Source organism: Drosophila persimilis, unplaced genomic scaffold (assembly GCF_003286085.1).
Source record: "Drosophila persimilis strain 14011-0111.01,24,50 unplaced genomic scaffold, DperRS2 tig00000000-arrow-pilon, whole genome shotgun sequence".
Lineage (NCBI taxonomy): Eukaryota > Metazoa > Arthropoda > Insecta > Diptera > Drosophilidae > Drosophila > Drosophila persimilis.
The window spans coordinates 5,683,253-5,700,084 of NW_020825288.1; the positions used below are offsets into that span (position 1 = coordinate 5,683,253).

The following is a 16,832-nucleotide window of genomic DNA, read 5'->3' on the forward strand; positions in this document are numbered from 1 at the left end:
CTGGCCATGATGGGCTCTCGGCTCTCTGCCTGTTTACCATGGCCATTAAATGAGACCATTTACACAGAGCCAACAATGGGGGAGGCACAAGAGGAGTCATATCATAGATAAATCCAATTGTGCGGCTTGTCAAAATGTGCCCCTTGTGTGTGTGCGAAAAGATATAGAAAATTTATTAAGTTCGTAAAATTGGGGTTTTAGGGGCCAGGTCGAGGACTGGGACGTCCTTTGGTCAGAGCATAAATTTGCCAGCCAGCCTCTGGACGGACGTGCCTGTGGATCCTGTAGATGTCGTTTCCCATTTGTTTATAAAGTATGTGTCTGTATCCCCCCCTCACACCCACCACCCCTTGTGCTACTCCATTGTCTGGGCCAGAGTTTTCCCATTTATGGTTGCATAATTCACCGTTAAGCATTTTAGGCGACAATTGCAAACAAAATACAAATGGAAATAAAAATAAAAATAAAAACTATTTCCACAATGCCAGACAGAAAAGACCTCGAAGAAGAGCGGTCTGCGGACTGCAGAGTGGACTCGGAGTCGGACTCGGAGTCGGACTCGGAGTCGGACTCGGAGTGGCAGGATTGTGGATTTATAGTGTCCAGGATATTGGATTGCCGGTCCTGTTTCGCTTGTTGCCCTGTTTGCAGATGGCAACGCAAGAGATAAGTTTTAATTTCAGTCCAGAGAGTCCAGTCTAGTGAGAGCCCAAAAGACGAAATGCAATCAACCAAAAACCCAAATGAAATGAAATTCAAATAAATCATGAAATAAATTGAATTTTTTGCCATTACACAGCTGAGACTTCCGAGATTTTGTGTGGGCCCAGAGAGACTCCAAATGACACATTCAATTGCTGTGAGAGGGTCTGTGTGCCAGAGAAAAGCTTAACTAATTACGAGAACGATAAGATAAGCCGTCGAGACCAGACGCAGGGCATCCCAAAATACAAATGACACTCAATTTATTCAAATCAAGACCAAACGCTGTCCCCTGGGCTCCAGTTGGTCGCTGATTTTCGGTGCGGCACAAATAAATTGCAATTTCATGTCCATCAAGGCGGACATGGACCCACAGAAGCCGAGGCGCACTGGGGGCGGGCGGATGCAACTGTCGACGGCTATCGCTGCGGCAGATCTCTGGTGGCAGTGGCAGTCCAGGAAGAAATCTAGAAACAATGGCCATTGCAACTGCAACTGCAACTGATGCCAGCCCACTGATAAGGCCAGAGCGGAGGATGCGGGTTGTACAAGCCGCGGACAAGCGCTTAATTGATGGCACGCTCAAATGCATTAGGGGCACTCACTGGTAGTCCAAATCGCAAGATCGGAGGCATAAATTGGTTATTGAATCAGAATCTCTGTTTGCCAGTTTAATTGAAATTCCTTTCGAGCCCTCCTCCATCCATCCATCGACAATCCATCAACTCGGCAAAGGAGTTTTCAGTGTCGCACACGACATTTATAGGCCATCAATCTATCCACTCATCATTGGGCTTAATCCGTGACATGCACCGATTGCTTATTTATTATACCCCTCCTGAGTGCCCCTAGTAAAACCAATAGTACAAGCCATTCCAATCCATTCCGTGTAAGTATTGTTGTACTCCAGCTCCAGCTCCAGCTCTCGATGGCAGTCCAGTCCCATGCTAATGAGCCGCTAAAAGCAACATAAATGACATAAAGTTGCATTTTTACGACTGCCTAGAAGTGTTTCGAGTTCTCGGGGTCTACAAATTTTTATGGAAATCGTAGTTGGGGGGGGCGGGCAGATTTAGGAGGCTCCACTATTCGGGAACGGCGTGTTTTTGGTGGCTATTTTCGTTTATTAAATTCGAATAAAGTGCAGAAATGTGTTTGGGGCCAGGCAGCTCATAAAAACAGGCCAAACCAAACAAATGGAAATTCTATTGTTGTTGGCAGTGGGCGGGTCGGAGTGGGCTGTCGAGCTGCCAACAATTTGGTGCGCATTTAATTGACGTCGAACTATGCATGCGGCATGCGGCATGCGGCATGGCGCAGCATCCAAGCGCAAAGGTCGTAAATGTTATCGCAAAATTCCCCAAAAATTTCCCCAAATATGGACGGAGGCTTCGAAATCAAATATTTAAAAAATGTATTTGGCCTGGCAGCGGAAATGCAAGCGCTGGCTGGCATTTTGATTTCCATTTTAACGAGCCGCTGGCCCAAAAATAAGAGGCCAAAAATCAAAGGCCAGGCCAGGGGACGCAATGTTCCGTTCGTCAATGACTCAATTAGATGTGGGTGTGGGTGTGAGTGTGAGTGTGGGGGGCGGGGGAGAGAGCATTCCCAGATTTCGGTTGATGGCCTATAAATTAGGCGACCCGCAGCCGCGTGGCAGCACTTGAAAACCTCAACGATCGATCGATTCCCAGGCCAGCGACTGCATCTGCATCCGTATCTGTATCTGTGTCTGAGAGTGCTTAAGTGGCTGTTGGATGAAATGAACAAACAAACAGATATACCCGTACAGCTGCCACACTTACCAGGTGGTCCGGCCGGTCCCGGCGGACCCTCGATGATGCCCGTAGGGAACTCGTCACCCTTGATGGTTGTGGTTAGTCCCCGATCGCCGCGATCGCCTTTGTCACCCTGTAAACGAGACAGAGACAGAGAGAGGGAGAGAGAGACGGAGAGACGCATGCGGATGCGAGTGAGTCATTGTGGAAAATTAAGTGGAAAATGCAGGAAAATGTCGAAAAAAGGAAAGGTGCGGCAGGGATGTGGCAACAAAAGCGGGCGCTTAATACATAAATAAACGATAAATAATGTGGAAAACCGACCCGAAAAGAACAAAAGCAGGCACACACACACACACACACACACACGAAAGGACTACGACTACGAATCACTTGGCAGTCAGTCACTTAAAACGTCACAATGTTTATCCAACAGATACAGATAATGCATTAATCCCGGTGACATCTTCTTCGGTTCGTTCGTTATGTGTTCTGTGTGTGTGTGTCCTTATCTGGGGCCTTTGTTTTGGGTTTTTCGGTGAATCACTACTCACCTTCGTGCCAGGTGCACCGGACACGCCAGGCGGTCCGGCGGGCCCCGGCTGTCCGGCCTCGCCCTGGACGCCCTGCGCTCCAGTTTCGCCCGGTGGTCCTCGCTCGCCCGGCACCCCCGGCTGTCCCGCCTCGCCCGCTGGTCCCGGCGGACCCGGCTCCCCAGGCTCGCCCTGGCCGCAAACAGAGAGAAAGAGAGATGTTTATTAGCTTAGGATCGTCCATGGTGCTGCCAGAAAAGGATTAACTGGAGGCCGTAGAGGTTAGTAAGAGAGATGGGCGCGTGCAGGACATGCTGGACGGTGTAAGGATTCCTGGGCGTGGCATTTGGGTGTGGGCCAGTAACTTACCTTCAGCTGTATGACTGTGGAAGCGGACACATTGACGCCGGCTTCTTGCAAGTCCTTACAGCGCACCAACCACAAAACACCAACCGAAACAGACAGGATTTTAATCAACCAAAAATGGAGTTAAAAAACGTTAAAAAATCGGTTAATCAAAGTAATATTCAAAATAAAGAATGGTTAATAAATCAACAGAATACCAGAACAGAAGAAGCTGCTGCAAAAAGCAAGATAAAGCAAATGAAAAGCAAATAAACCGCAAACTAAGGACCAAGGCCCAAGGACCAAGGCCCAAGGACCAAGGACCCCACCAAGTGGAGTGTCAAACTCAAAAGTCTACAATACAGTACGGGAAAAGCAGTAGAGAACGGCCAGCGGCCATGAGAAAATTCCATTAAAAATTACCGAGGAATCTACGAAATGAAAAGGCATCCAAAAAGTGTCCAAAGGAATGGAAAGAACGCAAGGGAGGAGGGGAGGAGGGGAAGGAGATGTTGCAACAAATTTATGGTGCAGTTTAAACAAAGGAACAGCAGACAGGCGACAGGAGACAACAGACTGGGGAGACAACTTAAAAGCATTACGGATACAAACAACAATGAAGCGGGGACGGAGAGTACTCGTAAAATACAACTACAACAAGACCGACTACGACATGGGAAGGACAATTGCAGACGGCCAGCAAACAGGACCACACGGAGAGTGGCAGAGAGAGAGAGCAAGGACAAGGCAAGGACAACAAGTTGCAAATAATTTGTTGCATTTGCGCTGCCATCTCCTGGCCATCTGCATTTGCCCTTTGAGCAATGGCCATGACCACGACGACATCTACGCAAGGACTACAGTGACTAAGACTAGGACTAAGTGTGAGAGGGGGGTGGAGGGGGGGTCGGGCTCTATACCTTTACAGCAACTATTTCCGCATAGCCCAACGTGCCGCCATGCAGCGTTGTCACCGATCTCTTCAGACCCTAGGAATGCAAAAGCAATTTAGATCCAGTTAGACGCTATTCAATTTTGTAGCCGAGAGCCGAGAGCCGAGAATTGCAGCAGCCGTTCGTTCGCTTTGGATGGTAGGTTGTGGCACGGACACGAACTTACCTTCACCGTCTGGAAGACATCCATGCCCGGGTGGCCGGTGTCGCCCTTCTGGCCCTTGTCGCCGGGCTTGCCAGCCGCTCCCTTCTCGCCGCTGATGCCATTGAGACCCTGTGCGGATCGTGAAGAGAACTCTTTTTCGCTTAGCATATGGAACGGGTTTTGTTGCCACTTGGCTAGCCACTTACCGCGTCGCCCTTGTCGCCGGTGTCGCCCTTCTTGCCGCGCTTCCCTCGCTTGCCCGGTGGCCCCGGCGGTCCTGGAGGACCTGCAATGGTAAGGGAAAAGTTTTTTGCGCTGAGTAAATCGTGAAAAAGTAATCTTAAGGTCGCCTCATTAGTTGCCCATTGAACTTGCCGCCCCTGACCCACAGGATGCTGGACCCAGTGACAAAGCCATTTCCGTCCGACTCCTGAGATGGCCGAAATGCTCCCATTTTCTGGCCATTTTCTTGGTCGTTGTTTTTTGCGCAGTTGGCGCAAATTCATTTAGCTGAAAAATGACTTTTCGCAGCATTTTGTCACGCTGCGGGGACGGAGGGGGGGCGCAGGGGGCTTTGGGGCAGACAGAGAACCGGATGCTGGGCGCAAAATATTTACAACCACTTTGGCTCCTATTATTTCGGGCGCTGCGAAGAAAACTTTATCCACACCCGGAGGATGCAGCAAGACAAAGCTGCAGTCGATGCTTTTCAATTATTTCGCATGCAATTTTCCGTGGCATAAAACTCCAAGGACTCCAAGGACTACACGCGGAGTGAGTGCCTTGTAATTTTCTACTTCTTCTGCTGCCTGTCTGGCCGTGGCAATTATTTTTATTGGAGCCGACGACTTGCAACAGCAGCGGCGGCAGGCTGCATCTCCTAGACAGGAAATTAACACCTAAAATTCCAAGAGGAAGAGGGAATCTATGAAGACCCTTTGTAGCAGCAGAAGGTGTGAAAATATTTAATTAAATTAACAGACAACAGCAGCAACAAAAGATCAGGCCGGCAGCAACATCGGAATACACCAGGAAGTGCCCCCTCCAACCCATAGCCAGGGGGGAGGGGCCTAGTACATAATAATTGTTGTAATTAAGTAATTTTCGTTTTTTCTTCTTCTTTTGGCCAAGAGGCACAGCCCAGGCACCCAGGAAGCTGCCCTTAATGCAGGAAACTCCGGCAAACAATTTAAATTCATTTCGCGCTAAAATGGCGCCACAAACTACCGAAAGCACGCGCACACCCCACCCACCCCACCTCCTTGTGCCCTTTGTTTCGGCGGAGTCTTGGGCGGGTGGGCGTGGCCGTGTGCCACGGAATGTGTAGGTGCGAAGCGAGGCAGCCAGCATGACTCCAGGAAAGGGCCGCAGGCCGCCTTCCCCTAATCTACGGGATGCTTATTTAATTAAAAAAAAAAGATTTCCCAGTTCCCGAGGAGGAGGAGGAGGAGGAGCACGCATTGGAAATGAATCGGAGAACAAAAGAAATTCCCCTACAAATATTTCCAATCCCAAAAAATTCTTTCAAAAACTTGACAAAAAAAGACAAATAATTCGTGGAAATTCACATTTAATTGTTCAATTTTCCAGGTATTTTCATTCACATACTCCTGGGACACCGAATAAGGCCCCTCCTCCTCTTGAATTCTCCTTAATCCCGAGCCTGGCCCCACTGTACAGTACAGAGCCGTGGCAAATTATGCGCTTGCAGCACTTGCCAAGTAATAAAAGCCAACCAATTAAGCGTGGCTAAGACCCAGGCTGGAACTGGAACAGGAGCAGGCTCTGAGGACCAAGGACTGTGCCGCCTCTTGGGCGTCAAGTGTCGTAAGCCAAAGCCAAACGGAAGGCGTTGACGCAGGAAAAAGGAAAGCAAAAAACGCGAAAAGAAAAGAAAAGATGAGAAGTTCCAGAAGGAAATGGGTTCAAAGGGTGTTCACGGGGGGGGTGTGGGGTGTGGGCTGAGGCAAGCCTTTGTCTGCGAGCGGAAAAAGTTAAAATTGCTCTTAATCTAATAGCAACATAATAATCATAATCATAATATCGTTTGCCTTCACATGCGCTCCCTCTCTCTCCCTCTCTATCCCTCTCTGTTTTTCTCTGTCTTTCCTTTCAGCGCTGCCATTAACGCCGCATTTTCCCGTATTATTTTCGCGTTGATGGCGCCATTTTGGCTTACAGTTTGGCTGCCTGCTAATGGCATTTATTTGTTGTTGCTTCCACTCCTGTCCCTGCCCCTGCCCCAGTCCCTGCCCCAGCTTAATGCGCTAAGAAATCTTATTGTGCACACACTCCCACGTACTCTTATAGGCTGTCAGATAAACTAAGTGCCCGCCCGTCCCGCTTCCAACTGATGAGAGATGAAGTTGTTAAGTCAAAACTTGCTCTGCTCTGCTCCTTCCAGCTTTGTCGCCTTCAATGCGGCTTCTTAGTGCTGATGAAACCCTATATATCGATGGCCAATGCTGGGAACAAAAAACGCGCATAAATACTCGTTCAACAGCTTAACAACAATCAACACACACACAAGGCAGGAGGCAGACAGCAAAGGACTGCCCCTGATCGGGGAATTGAAGTTTTCACCCCGTGGAAGCATCAACAAACTTTGCCGCCACACTTGGGGCCAGTGCTGTTCATTCTCCCAGAGAATTATCTAATTTGTTGAAGTTCCTTAAGCAGGCATCACACACCAGAGACCACACACCGGAGACCAGAGACCATCAAAGACATGGCACCAGGGGAGGGCGGGGATTCCACTCTTGCAGGCTGAATCCCCATTGATTGGATGTATAGAACCACCTTCTGCCGATGATCTCTGGGTTAACGGAGACAAGTTGAAGTCGCAGACTTTTCGAGTTTAAAGCCACTCAATGCATTTTTCATTAGCTCAAGCGCAAAAAAAAAAAACTACAAGCCTGCGTGAGGCATTGCTTGTTGCAGCTGCTGCTGCTCTGCCATCCTGGCTGTCATCCTGTCAAGGACGTCTGTGCGCAGCGCTCGGGGAAAATGAACTGCCATCCAGGAGTGAAACTTGAAATGCAAACATTGATGGCAAACTTTTAACTTTTGCCGTGACGTGTGTCGTCCTTGTGCTCCGTGCTCCATGCCCCAGCCCCAGCCCCCCTCCCCGGCACACTTCCGGTACGTGCGTCAGCAGCAGTTGCAGCTCCAGTGGCAGCCAAATACAAAATGGTAAGCATACTTATAAGCATTTGCTCTTGTTCCTGCTTGTTGGCGGACATAACTGCAAAACTTTTACGTCCTGCAGTTGCCTTCCGGAATCACGCGTTCGCTCCCGACCCGCCCCCCTTGCACCGGAGTCCTACGATTCGTGTGATTCGTCCGATTCTCCCCAAAGTAAATGAAATTATGCTGCCGTGGGGCGAGTAGATGGGGAAAATATGTAAGCTGCTTGGATGCCAAAAGGCGCACTGCCGAATGTTGCCCCTGCTGTTGCTTTGTTGCTTTGTTGGTTGTAAATCTTCAATAAATGCTTTACGAGAGGGAACAATAAGACATGGCAACACTGGCGCTACATTACACTCAGACAATGCCGCAGTGGAGTCCCTCCAGCTCCTCGGGCTCTCTGTCGTTGTCTGTGATGAAAGGCGATACTTTCCATACAATATCATTCTTGTCTCTCAACTCCTTGTCTGGGTCCTGCTTCTGGTACTTTGCTAACGGTGTCTCATGTTGCCCTGGTTCCTTCGGAGAGGGCACACTGTAATTGTATAGCGATCCGGTTACTTCCTGGAAACACTCTTTGGGCCAAAAACCTGCTCGTTCGGTGTCTCTGTGATTTATGCCCACTCATTAAATGTCCCCAAAATTCGACTTAGCAACAGGTCAAGGATTCACAAATTAAATTCCACCGCACAATCCGTAGGGAGCTGCAATCTATTGGCCAGCCATATGATATAATTCAATTGAAGTGGTTTCTACTCGGTGGCTCCTATTATCCGACTAATTATTGCACTTGAGTGAACACAATTGCCTTCTAATTGAGTTGAGTCTCCATCACACATAAACCCAAAACAGTGCGAGCAAGTCTCGGGATATAATCAGCCGAGTGTCCTTCCGGTCTCTGTATGCATTATGACAAACTTTTATTGGCCCTTAGATTATATGCGGCTCTGTCTCCGGCGGGCAGGTCCTTTTAGTTTCATGCACAGGCGAAATGCCAGAGGTAAATGCCTGACAACTGCAAATGTTTGGCCTGTCTGCCCGTCGGGGGATGTCCGGGCTGTGTGTGCTGCTGTGGCCAGCAGGCAAATGTCTGACAAATCTGTTGCATTATGGGAGCCATATGCTGCTGCTGCTTCCGATGTTGATGTTGATCCTGGGTCGCCTATCGATTTGTCGACATGTCAACGTGCATGTCTGGGGCCCCCCCATAAATTTTGGACTCTGATTAGTGCTGCAGGAATAGTGCCCCATCTCCTGTTTCCTGTGGCAACGCTAAATGTCTGCCTGCCAATTTCTTTTCCTCGTTTTTCCTCTGCCTTCACGCACAGCGCCAACAGGTGGCACTGTTTGGTTTGGTCAATTAATTAACGCAAACTGTGAACAGTGACACGCCCACCAGTGCCGCCGCCGCCCCCCCACCCAACGTCCTGTTTGCCAATTACACATGTAAAAGCAGCTCTGGACAAATGTTTTGCGGTCTGGCCATAAATATTATAGGTAATTGCCTTGAAATTACACCCGCCATGGAAATAAGGGTACGCATTCTTGCTTTAATTGTAAATTGCATTCACCTACCATTCAGTCATTCAGTCATTCAGTTATTCAGTCATTCAGCCATTCAGCCATGCAGTCATTCAGCCATCCAGCACACGGATTTCAATTCGTTTTGCGTATCTGATTGAGTGACGGCTTCATGGCTTTTGTGGTCTCATTGGATCCCTCCACTGTCCCCTGTCCCCTGTCCCCTCTCCCTCCCCCTCAATCTTGTTGTGTGCTTTGCTGTCTGTCTATCTGTCTGTCTGTCAGTGGATGTGTGGCATCAACAAGCTGACAAATTAGCTTCACATTTGTTTGTCATTTCATTTCTATTTGTTGTTGTCTGTGGAAATATTTTCCAATTTTTCCTTTTTTTTACGAATTGTTTGTATTTATTTTTTTGTGTTTTTTAAATGCAAATTGCATAATTTATTGCAGTTTATGCTTTGATTTATGCATTTGTATTCTTTCAACTCTGAACTTTAATGTTTTGTTTCCCTCGGAATTTATGGGAATTTCTTTTATGATTTAAATGGCATTTTATGACGGGTAATGTGATTTTAATAGAGCAGCGGGGAATTGAATTCACTTTGATATTTATGAGAGTTCTTTCTGCTTACCCCGCCCCTCTTCAGCGTTTCTTTTGTTAAGCGCTAATAAAATAATTCATTCATTCATTCATTCATTGCGGAGCATTTTGCATTTTGCATTTGGGGGAAAAGTGTTTTCCTTGGCTCTGCTTTGCTTTGCCTTTCAAATGCAATTCGATTAAACCCCAATTTGAGTGAGTGTCGGAGATACAATGCAAATTTCAGGATAAATATGACTTAAACAAAGCCAGGCAGCAATCGGGCCTAAAGGCTTCGAACTTGGCAACTTCTGGGAGCTTCAGGGGAGCGGAACCCCCTCTCAGGCAGTCCATTAAAACAAGTGTCCCCCGGAAGAGAGTGGGAAGTGGCTTTGAAGGCTTTGCCTTATGTTTAAGTAATTGGCAAAGGGCTTAGGCCGGTGTGTTTTGGCCAACGAAACCTTTTTTCCACCTGAAAACCCCCCCCAAAGGGGGCTGCGATAAACAAATGGCAAACAAATACACAACTAATATGAAATCCCTGGGATTATCCCATGGAAATTTTTGCTTTGTTTTGCTTTTTTTTATAGATTTTTATAGAGTACCAACGAAACGCATTACAAGGAACAAAGAGGGGGGAAAAACAGAAAACAACAGAAATAGGAGACTGATAATCCCCTGGAAAAATACGTAGATGGGTCCCCTCCCCCCCTCTTAACAATAGAAAGTGTTTGACGCTTAGATGTGAACAAAAAAACGAAACGAAAATAAGAAAATTTCATTTCACTTTTTGCCCCACCCCCCAACCCCCCCGTGGCATTAGCATATTTTCCAGTAGATGCCAGAGGGATGGGGGGGAGGCTTCCACACAATTGCACGGCAGCGATGACGACGAGGCAGCAACGCACAAATTGAAGGGGCAACATCTCCAGCTGGTTGCCACGGCGACAACGAACGCGCAAAAGAACAAAGCATCGCCCCCGAATGGCATTTGTGGGTAAACCGGGACTGGCACTGGCACTGGCACTGGCACTGGTTTCTCGGGTAAATCAAGAAATTAATCCCTTCAACAGCTGCCACAACAGCAGCGCGGCAGCAGCAGTGCGGCAGCACCAAACAAATAATGAAAAGTATATTTATTTTCTTTTTCGTTGTGCGCCTATAAACACAACAATGAATGGGGAATCAAGCTGATGAAGAATGATATAATAACAATATTCGCCGTTCGCCCAGCAGATGAGCCATAAAAAAATCACAACACCCACAGCAACGGGCCACAGGAGGGAGGGGCAACGGCAACGGACCACAGAAGGGAGGGAAGAAGGGGCAACATCATCCCAGAGACCCAAAGTGGGGGGGGGGGACAATGATAATAAAAAATGTGACAAGTGATACAAAGTAAATACATGCGAAATATGAAACGAGAGACAGACGCATCGCAGCCGAGGCCCAGGAGGAGGCAAAAGAGCAATGAATGGCAATATGTATCTACAGATATGCATGGCCAGCCGTATCGGTATCGGTATCTGTATCTGCAGCAATTCCCGCGGCATCTGCTGTTTTTTTTTTGCGCTCTGCTGCTGCCTGGCCGCCTCCGATCGGTTTATATTATTTCTTTCCTTTTTTTTCCTGCCGCCCGCCAGTCGTGTGTGGCATTCATTCTCGTTCAGAGTTTTGTGCTCCTTTTTGGCACTGCCGGTGGTAAGCCTCTTTTTATGGCTGTAATGGAACGTAACCGGGAGAGAGAGAGAGAGAGAGAGGGGGAGAGAGACCACGGCATGCCCACTGGCCATTGCACGATGAGTTATGGCTTAATTGTGATGTCAGCAAACGGCGGAGGCGGAGTTTTGAGCTATGAAATTTTGTTTGACAGCAAGCAGCCGCGGTAGAGGTTTTTTATACCCTGCTGTTGGCTGAGTAATTCCTAATATATATTCCCATACGCCCGGGAGCGTATTTAAATTCCCAGGATACGAGAAAAACGCCCAAGGAGGGCCACCACACTTCAGTAAATCCTCCTTTTGACGCGTAATACCCGGCGTATGTGCAACATTCTCAATAAATAACACTGGCTGACACCTCTCTCGGCCCCAGTCGGTGGCACGGGATGAAGTGACATTTACACAATGGTTATGATGTCGATATGCGCGATATGTGGGAGCCATCACTCATCTCATCTGGCGGCGGGGCCAGTCTCTGTGTCTCCGCTGTGCCTGTGCCTCTGTGACTCTGTGCCTCTGTGCGAGGAAGCGCTGATGATATGAATGAATTATGTGGGCAACGTGCAGTCTGGAGGGGGCATGGGGCTCCTCTGCTCTGCCTGTGTCGACATGCGTTTAACTTGCGGCAATTTTGTAACATGCCAGCAGACGGGAGACGGGAGACGGGAGACGTGAGACGGGCAACGGGAGACGGGGCAGATGAGACGATGGGAGACATTGTTCGAGCAGCAGCAGCATCAGGAGAAGTATAAGCATCAGCATGGAGAACACAACCTGCTGCTGCTGGTGCTGCTGCTGCTGCTGCTTCTGTTGGTGTGGCAGATGTGGCATTGTGTGGCATTGTTCATGTGGCATAATTTAAATAATTGAAAGTTTTACGCCTGCGCGCATAATGCGGTGCAGCAGCAGCAGCAGCAGCAGCAGCAGCAGCAGCAGCAGCAACAGCTGATGGCCGGATGCCGAATTCCGTATGGAGGCTAGGGCAGGGCAGGCATCGTCCTGCCATCGTCCTGCAGCTGTCGCTGCAGTTTAATGAGCAGTCCAGGCACCAGGGCCACATGAATGAAATTAACCAATTTCGCAGACAAATGCAAATGAGCAGCGACTAAAAAAATACTCGTCTACACGAGAGCCACCTTCCACAGCCACTCCTCTGCCTCTCAGCCCTCTCTCTTGGTCTTCATGGGACGCATCCTGCGTTGTTTAATTTTCAACCCGTCGGCCATTTCAGACGCGAATTCAAATTAAATGATCACAAATGCCACACAGCGCCCAACGCCCGTTCAAATAGACAAATGTGCCGCTGCCTGGGGCATAGACAGAGACAGAGACAGAGACAGAGGGAGAGCAAAGCAGCCAGAGATAGAGATACAGATACAGATACAGACAACCCTTTTCGGTTCCACTTCCTGCTCCCCAAACCATCGGATACGATGGTTAGCCTGCCCCCTAGGTACGGTGCGAGTACGTGAGTGCAAACTGCTTACGTTCGTATCATACAAATCATGCAGCTGCCATAAATTCTAAATTGCCAGCCATTTTAGCAGACACACACAGCTACAGCAGAGGGAGATAGACTAGGCATTGGGGCAGAGTGAGAGAGAGAGGGGCTAGACCGTGTCTGGACAATGGCCGGAGGGCCAAAGGGGCGCTGGTTGACTGATAAAAACGATGCTGCTGTCGGAGAGTAAGTTCAACAGCATCGAAGCGGGCAGGCCCCACAGTGGTCCAAAGGCAGATGAAACCGCCCACAAAAGATACAAAAGCCAACGATCTTCCTTTGGTTTTTGCAGTGAAATGTTGTTACCCAAAGAGCATAGGGATATAGATCCTATATAAAAGGTTTTGGACCCCTGTGCCTGCGAGAAGAAGGCGGTATTTCCTGTATTTCCATGGGTTTTCCATCTTTTGGGAGCCACTGTGCTCTGTCTAACCGAATTGTGAGCGAAACATAATGAGACTTGACATGTTATTTGCTCATTGAACGGTCACTGGGTGTGTGATTGAGTGTGAGTGGCAGACAGGCAGACCGTCTGGCGAGTTGTGCCACGCCCTGGACTGCCACTGAGGAGTTGTGACTGAAAGTCCCGCTTTTGTAAATAAATTGAGTATGTGCCACACACCACACCATGCACCCCTCCCCGCCCCCTGCTGCTCTGTCCCCTCCACTCGTTGGTCAAATGCAAAATTCTATTTGTTCTAGAGTCAAAATATGCATCAGGGCCAGCAGCAGCAGCTCTCGACTCGTATTATTTTAACTTTTTTATGCTTTTCATATGCTGCTTTGCTCCTTTTTTTTATGGCGCTGCTGTGCTCCTTGGGTGCTCCACGAGTGTTGCCCCTGGACTCTAGCCTCATTATTTTTATTGGATTCTTCAGCTCGTTGCTCGCTCGGGGACTGGGGAATATGATAATGTGAGCACTTCAAACGGGTTCAATAGAACCGTTCGCTCTGAAAGAATACATGTAGGAGGATGTATACGAGTCTCATCGCTAATCCGGGCTCTCAAAGATTGCAGTTCATGTTGTAACCACCAGGCATGGACCCACACACACACAGACACACACACAGACACACAAAGGCTGCTGTCATGTTGGACTGGAATGCATCTAATGGCATGGCATGGCATATTACACATACGCCCCGTGGCGCATTGTCTAATAAATACAAATTTAGACAGCATGATTTGCCAGAGCAACGTCCGCCTCGTAGCCAGAACCAAACCGAATGGGGTACCCTCGGGGGGGCGGGTGGCAGTGCGAGTGCAATGCACTTGGGTGCCACTCGGATCAGCATGAACACGGACACGAGATGGGGCATGGACCTGGGCCTGCAGCTGAACTCGTATATCTATTATTTATTGCTGGCCCGGTGCGTGGGTTGACCTTTTGCTTCATGTCCTCGCCCGGTAAACTCATCTGACTGCCCTTAATGTGATGTGTCCGTGTCCAACAGGGTCATTAGGCACAAGTGGCAATGTGCTAATTATGCAGCTTATGCAGCAGGAGAAGCACCAGCAGCAGCAGCACCAGCAGCAGCTGCATAAATCTCCGACTGGGGCAACATTGCCAATTATGCACTTTGTGGCAGGGCTTGGCCGCACAAAGCCACTTGCCTTGCCTTGCCTTGCCTTGCCTTGCCCCATAAACGGGTCACATAAATCCTGATTTTGCGACTGCTGCGGCTGCACTCTGTGGCCCAGTCCTGACCTCAAGCAAGACCGAGGAGTCGCATTATGACAAGGCCTGCCCTGCCAAGTGGCATACAGAAAAAAGTCGCTGCCCCAAATGGACACAGCTGTGCGATAGCTGATCACTATGGGGCATTGCTGAACTCAGGGAAAGCTCCATCTTGTCTTGTCTTGGGCTTTCGGGGACACAATGATTTGTGGGCTTTTAGTGTGACTGAAATTTTAATGTGCCGCATCAACACGTTGTAAGCGACAGCCAGCCAAAGACTAGGCCAACGTTGAGTGGCCAAATTTCAAATTAAAATTAACATTATGCAAATGTTGTCTATTGCCATTAGACTCCCGGCATTGTCGCGGGTGGCTGCCGCAGCCAAACAAAGGATCGCAAGAGGGATATATATGCCTTCAGTTCCGGTCCGTTTTCTACTTAAAGCAGGACCTAAGACAGAGGGGAAGACTAGCAAAGTTTTTATGCAAATTAAATGTCTGCCACTGACGCGCGTGCGTTTTGTTTGCTTAAAGGCCAGGAGGAGGAGTAGCAGGAGCAGCAGGGGAAGCAGGGGAAGCAGTTCCCCCCCGAAGCAATTTCTGCCGCTAGGGCCGCTAAAACCCGAGGAAAACTTTATTTTAATGAATTTTTTAGCCGCAACGTTGAGCATTTTGAATGTTTGCTTAATTAAAGTGATTGTGTGTGTGTGTGTGTGTGTGTAGCCCTCTCTTCCGCCCCCTGCTGCGCTTCATCATCATTAACAAAAATAAGAAGCGCCAGAAGATCTTGCTAAATCAAAATAAATACAAATCCGACTAGTGTGAGCCGCAGCGGCAGTCGCCAAAGAAGTTCAAGATTCTGGGGCAACAACTTTTCTTTCTTTCTCTTTCTTCTTCTTTTTTTTGGGGGGCGGTGGGGGGGGGGGGGGGTCTCTTTAACAACTCTAACCATGGCAATAGCCTTATAATTTTGTAGTCAAGTTTTAGTACTCCCCTGAACTCCGCTCCTCTCGAATCCCCTCAACTACCGCTTGTTTGTTGTTATTGGTGGGGCCGAGGCCGCTGTGGCTGCCACAATACATGCGCTTTGTTGTTATTATTTTTCCTGCTTCCGCTGCGCCTACAAAACGAAAGAAACAAAAGCGGTCCAGAGCAGGCAAAAACAATGTTGCACCATGCTGGGGGGCGGCACAAGACAAGCAACAGGCTGGGAGGCTGGGAGGCGGGAGGCCTGATGGCTTGATAGGGCTGCTGCAAGAAGGAATGGTGTGGCAGGAGTGTGGCAGCCACTACTTGGACGGACTCCACTAGCGCCAGAGCTCGCCAAACCCCCAAAGTTCCTTCGCGCTCTCCCGCTCCCGCTCTCCCTCCCTCCCTCTCTCTATTCTCGAGTGCACTCGCAGTTGTGGCTGTGTTTTGTTGTTGTTGTTGTTCAAGTTGCTGCCACTTCAGTTGTTGTTGCGTTTTTGTTTGTGCTGCATTTAATTTGATTGCATTTTATTTACTTTTGCCAGATCTACATATACATAAGAGATGCTGAAAGAGGCGCCTCGCCCTCGGCTGCTGCTGCGGCGGCTACGGCGGCTGCGGCCCGGTTCGTGGGTTAAATTAATTCCACTTGATACACAATTCTCATCCCGGTCGGCCCCCACAGCTTGCAACATTCTGTGGCTGGTCTCTGCGTATCTGCATCTGGTTTCTGTTGCCCCCAGAACTTGATTAAGCGCCAATTTATTAGTTATTCCAACTGCAGGACTAGGCCAGGCCTTTCCTTTCAACGCTCTCATGAAATATTTTTCATTTCTCCCATTTCCATTTCCATCTCCATCTCCGACCAAAAACGAGTAAAACAAACCACATTAGCACACACTCATGAATCGCTCTGCTCGAATGTTGAGTTATTCACTCTGCCCACAGCCGAGGGGAGGAGAGAGAGGGTTGGGATTGAGGACTGGGGGCTGTGGGCTGGCAATGGCGCGGAAAGTTATGAGACCATTTTGTGGGCATATATATGGCTCATATAATTTCTAGTTTCGGTTGCAATTGATTTACTGCATGGCTTCCAATGGCTGCACTTACGAGTATTTGTTGTTCCAGCTTGTAGTTGTTTTGGTATAATTGCCAGAAACTATTACGTATATCGGAGCACAGAAGATTAATGATGGGAGACCTCTCCCGTAGGGGGT

At 48.7% G+C, this 16,832-nt stretch overlaps 1 protein-coding gene across 4 annotated transcripts in view; it reads right to left on the reverse strand.

Annotated features, from left to right (window-relative positions):
• LOC6598604 (collagen alpha chain CG42342) overlaps positions 1–16,832 on the reverse strand; it is a 63,640-nt gene that overhangs the window by 17,029 nt on the left and 29,779 nt on the right. For 3 of the 4 annotated variants that reach the window (XM_026994699.1, XM_026994696.1, XM_026994697.1), the window contains exons 3-7: positions 4,663–4,742; positions 4,478–4,585; positions 4,279–4,347; positions 3,035–3,205; positions 2,508–2,613 (exon numbers count right to left, since the gene is read on the reverse strand). In XM_026994699.1, the coding sequence (XP_026850500.1) occupies positions 2,508–2,613; positions 3,035–3,205; positions 4,279–4,347; positions 4,478–4,585; positions 4,663–4,742 (534 nt within the window). Of the gene's footprint in view, positions 1–2,507; positions 2,614–3,034; positions 3,206–3,382; positions 3,437–4,278; positions 4,348–4,477; positions 4,586–4,662; positions 4,743–16,832 lie in introns of all 4 variants that reach the window. The other variant, XM_026994698.1, reaches the window with a different exon arrangement.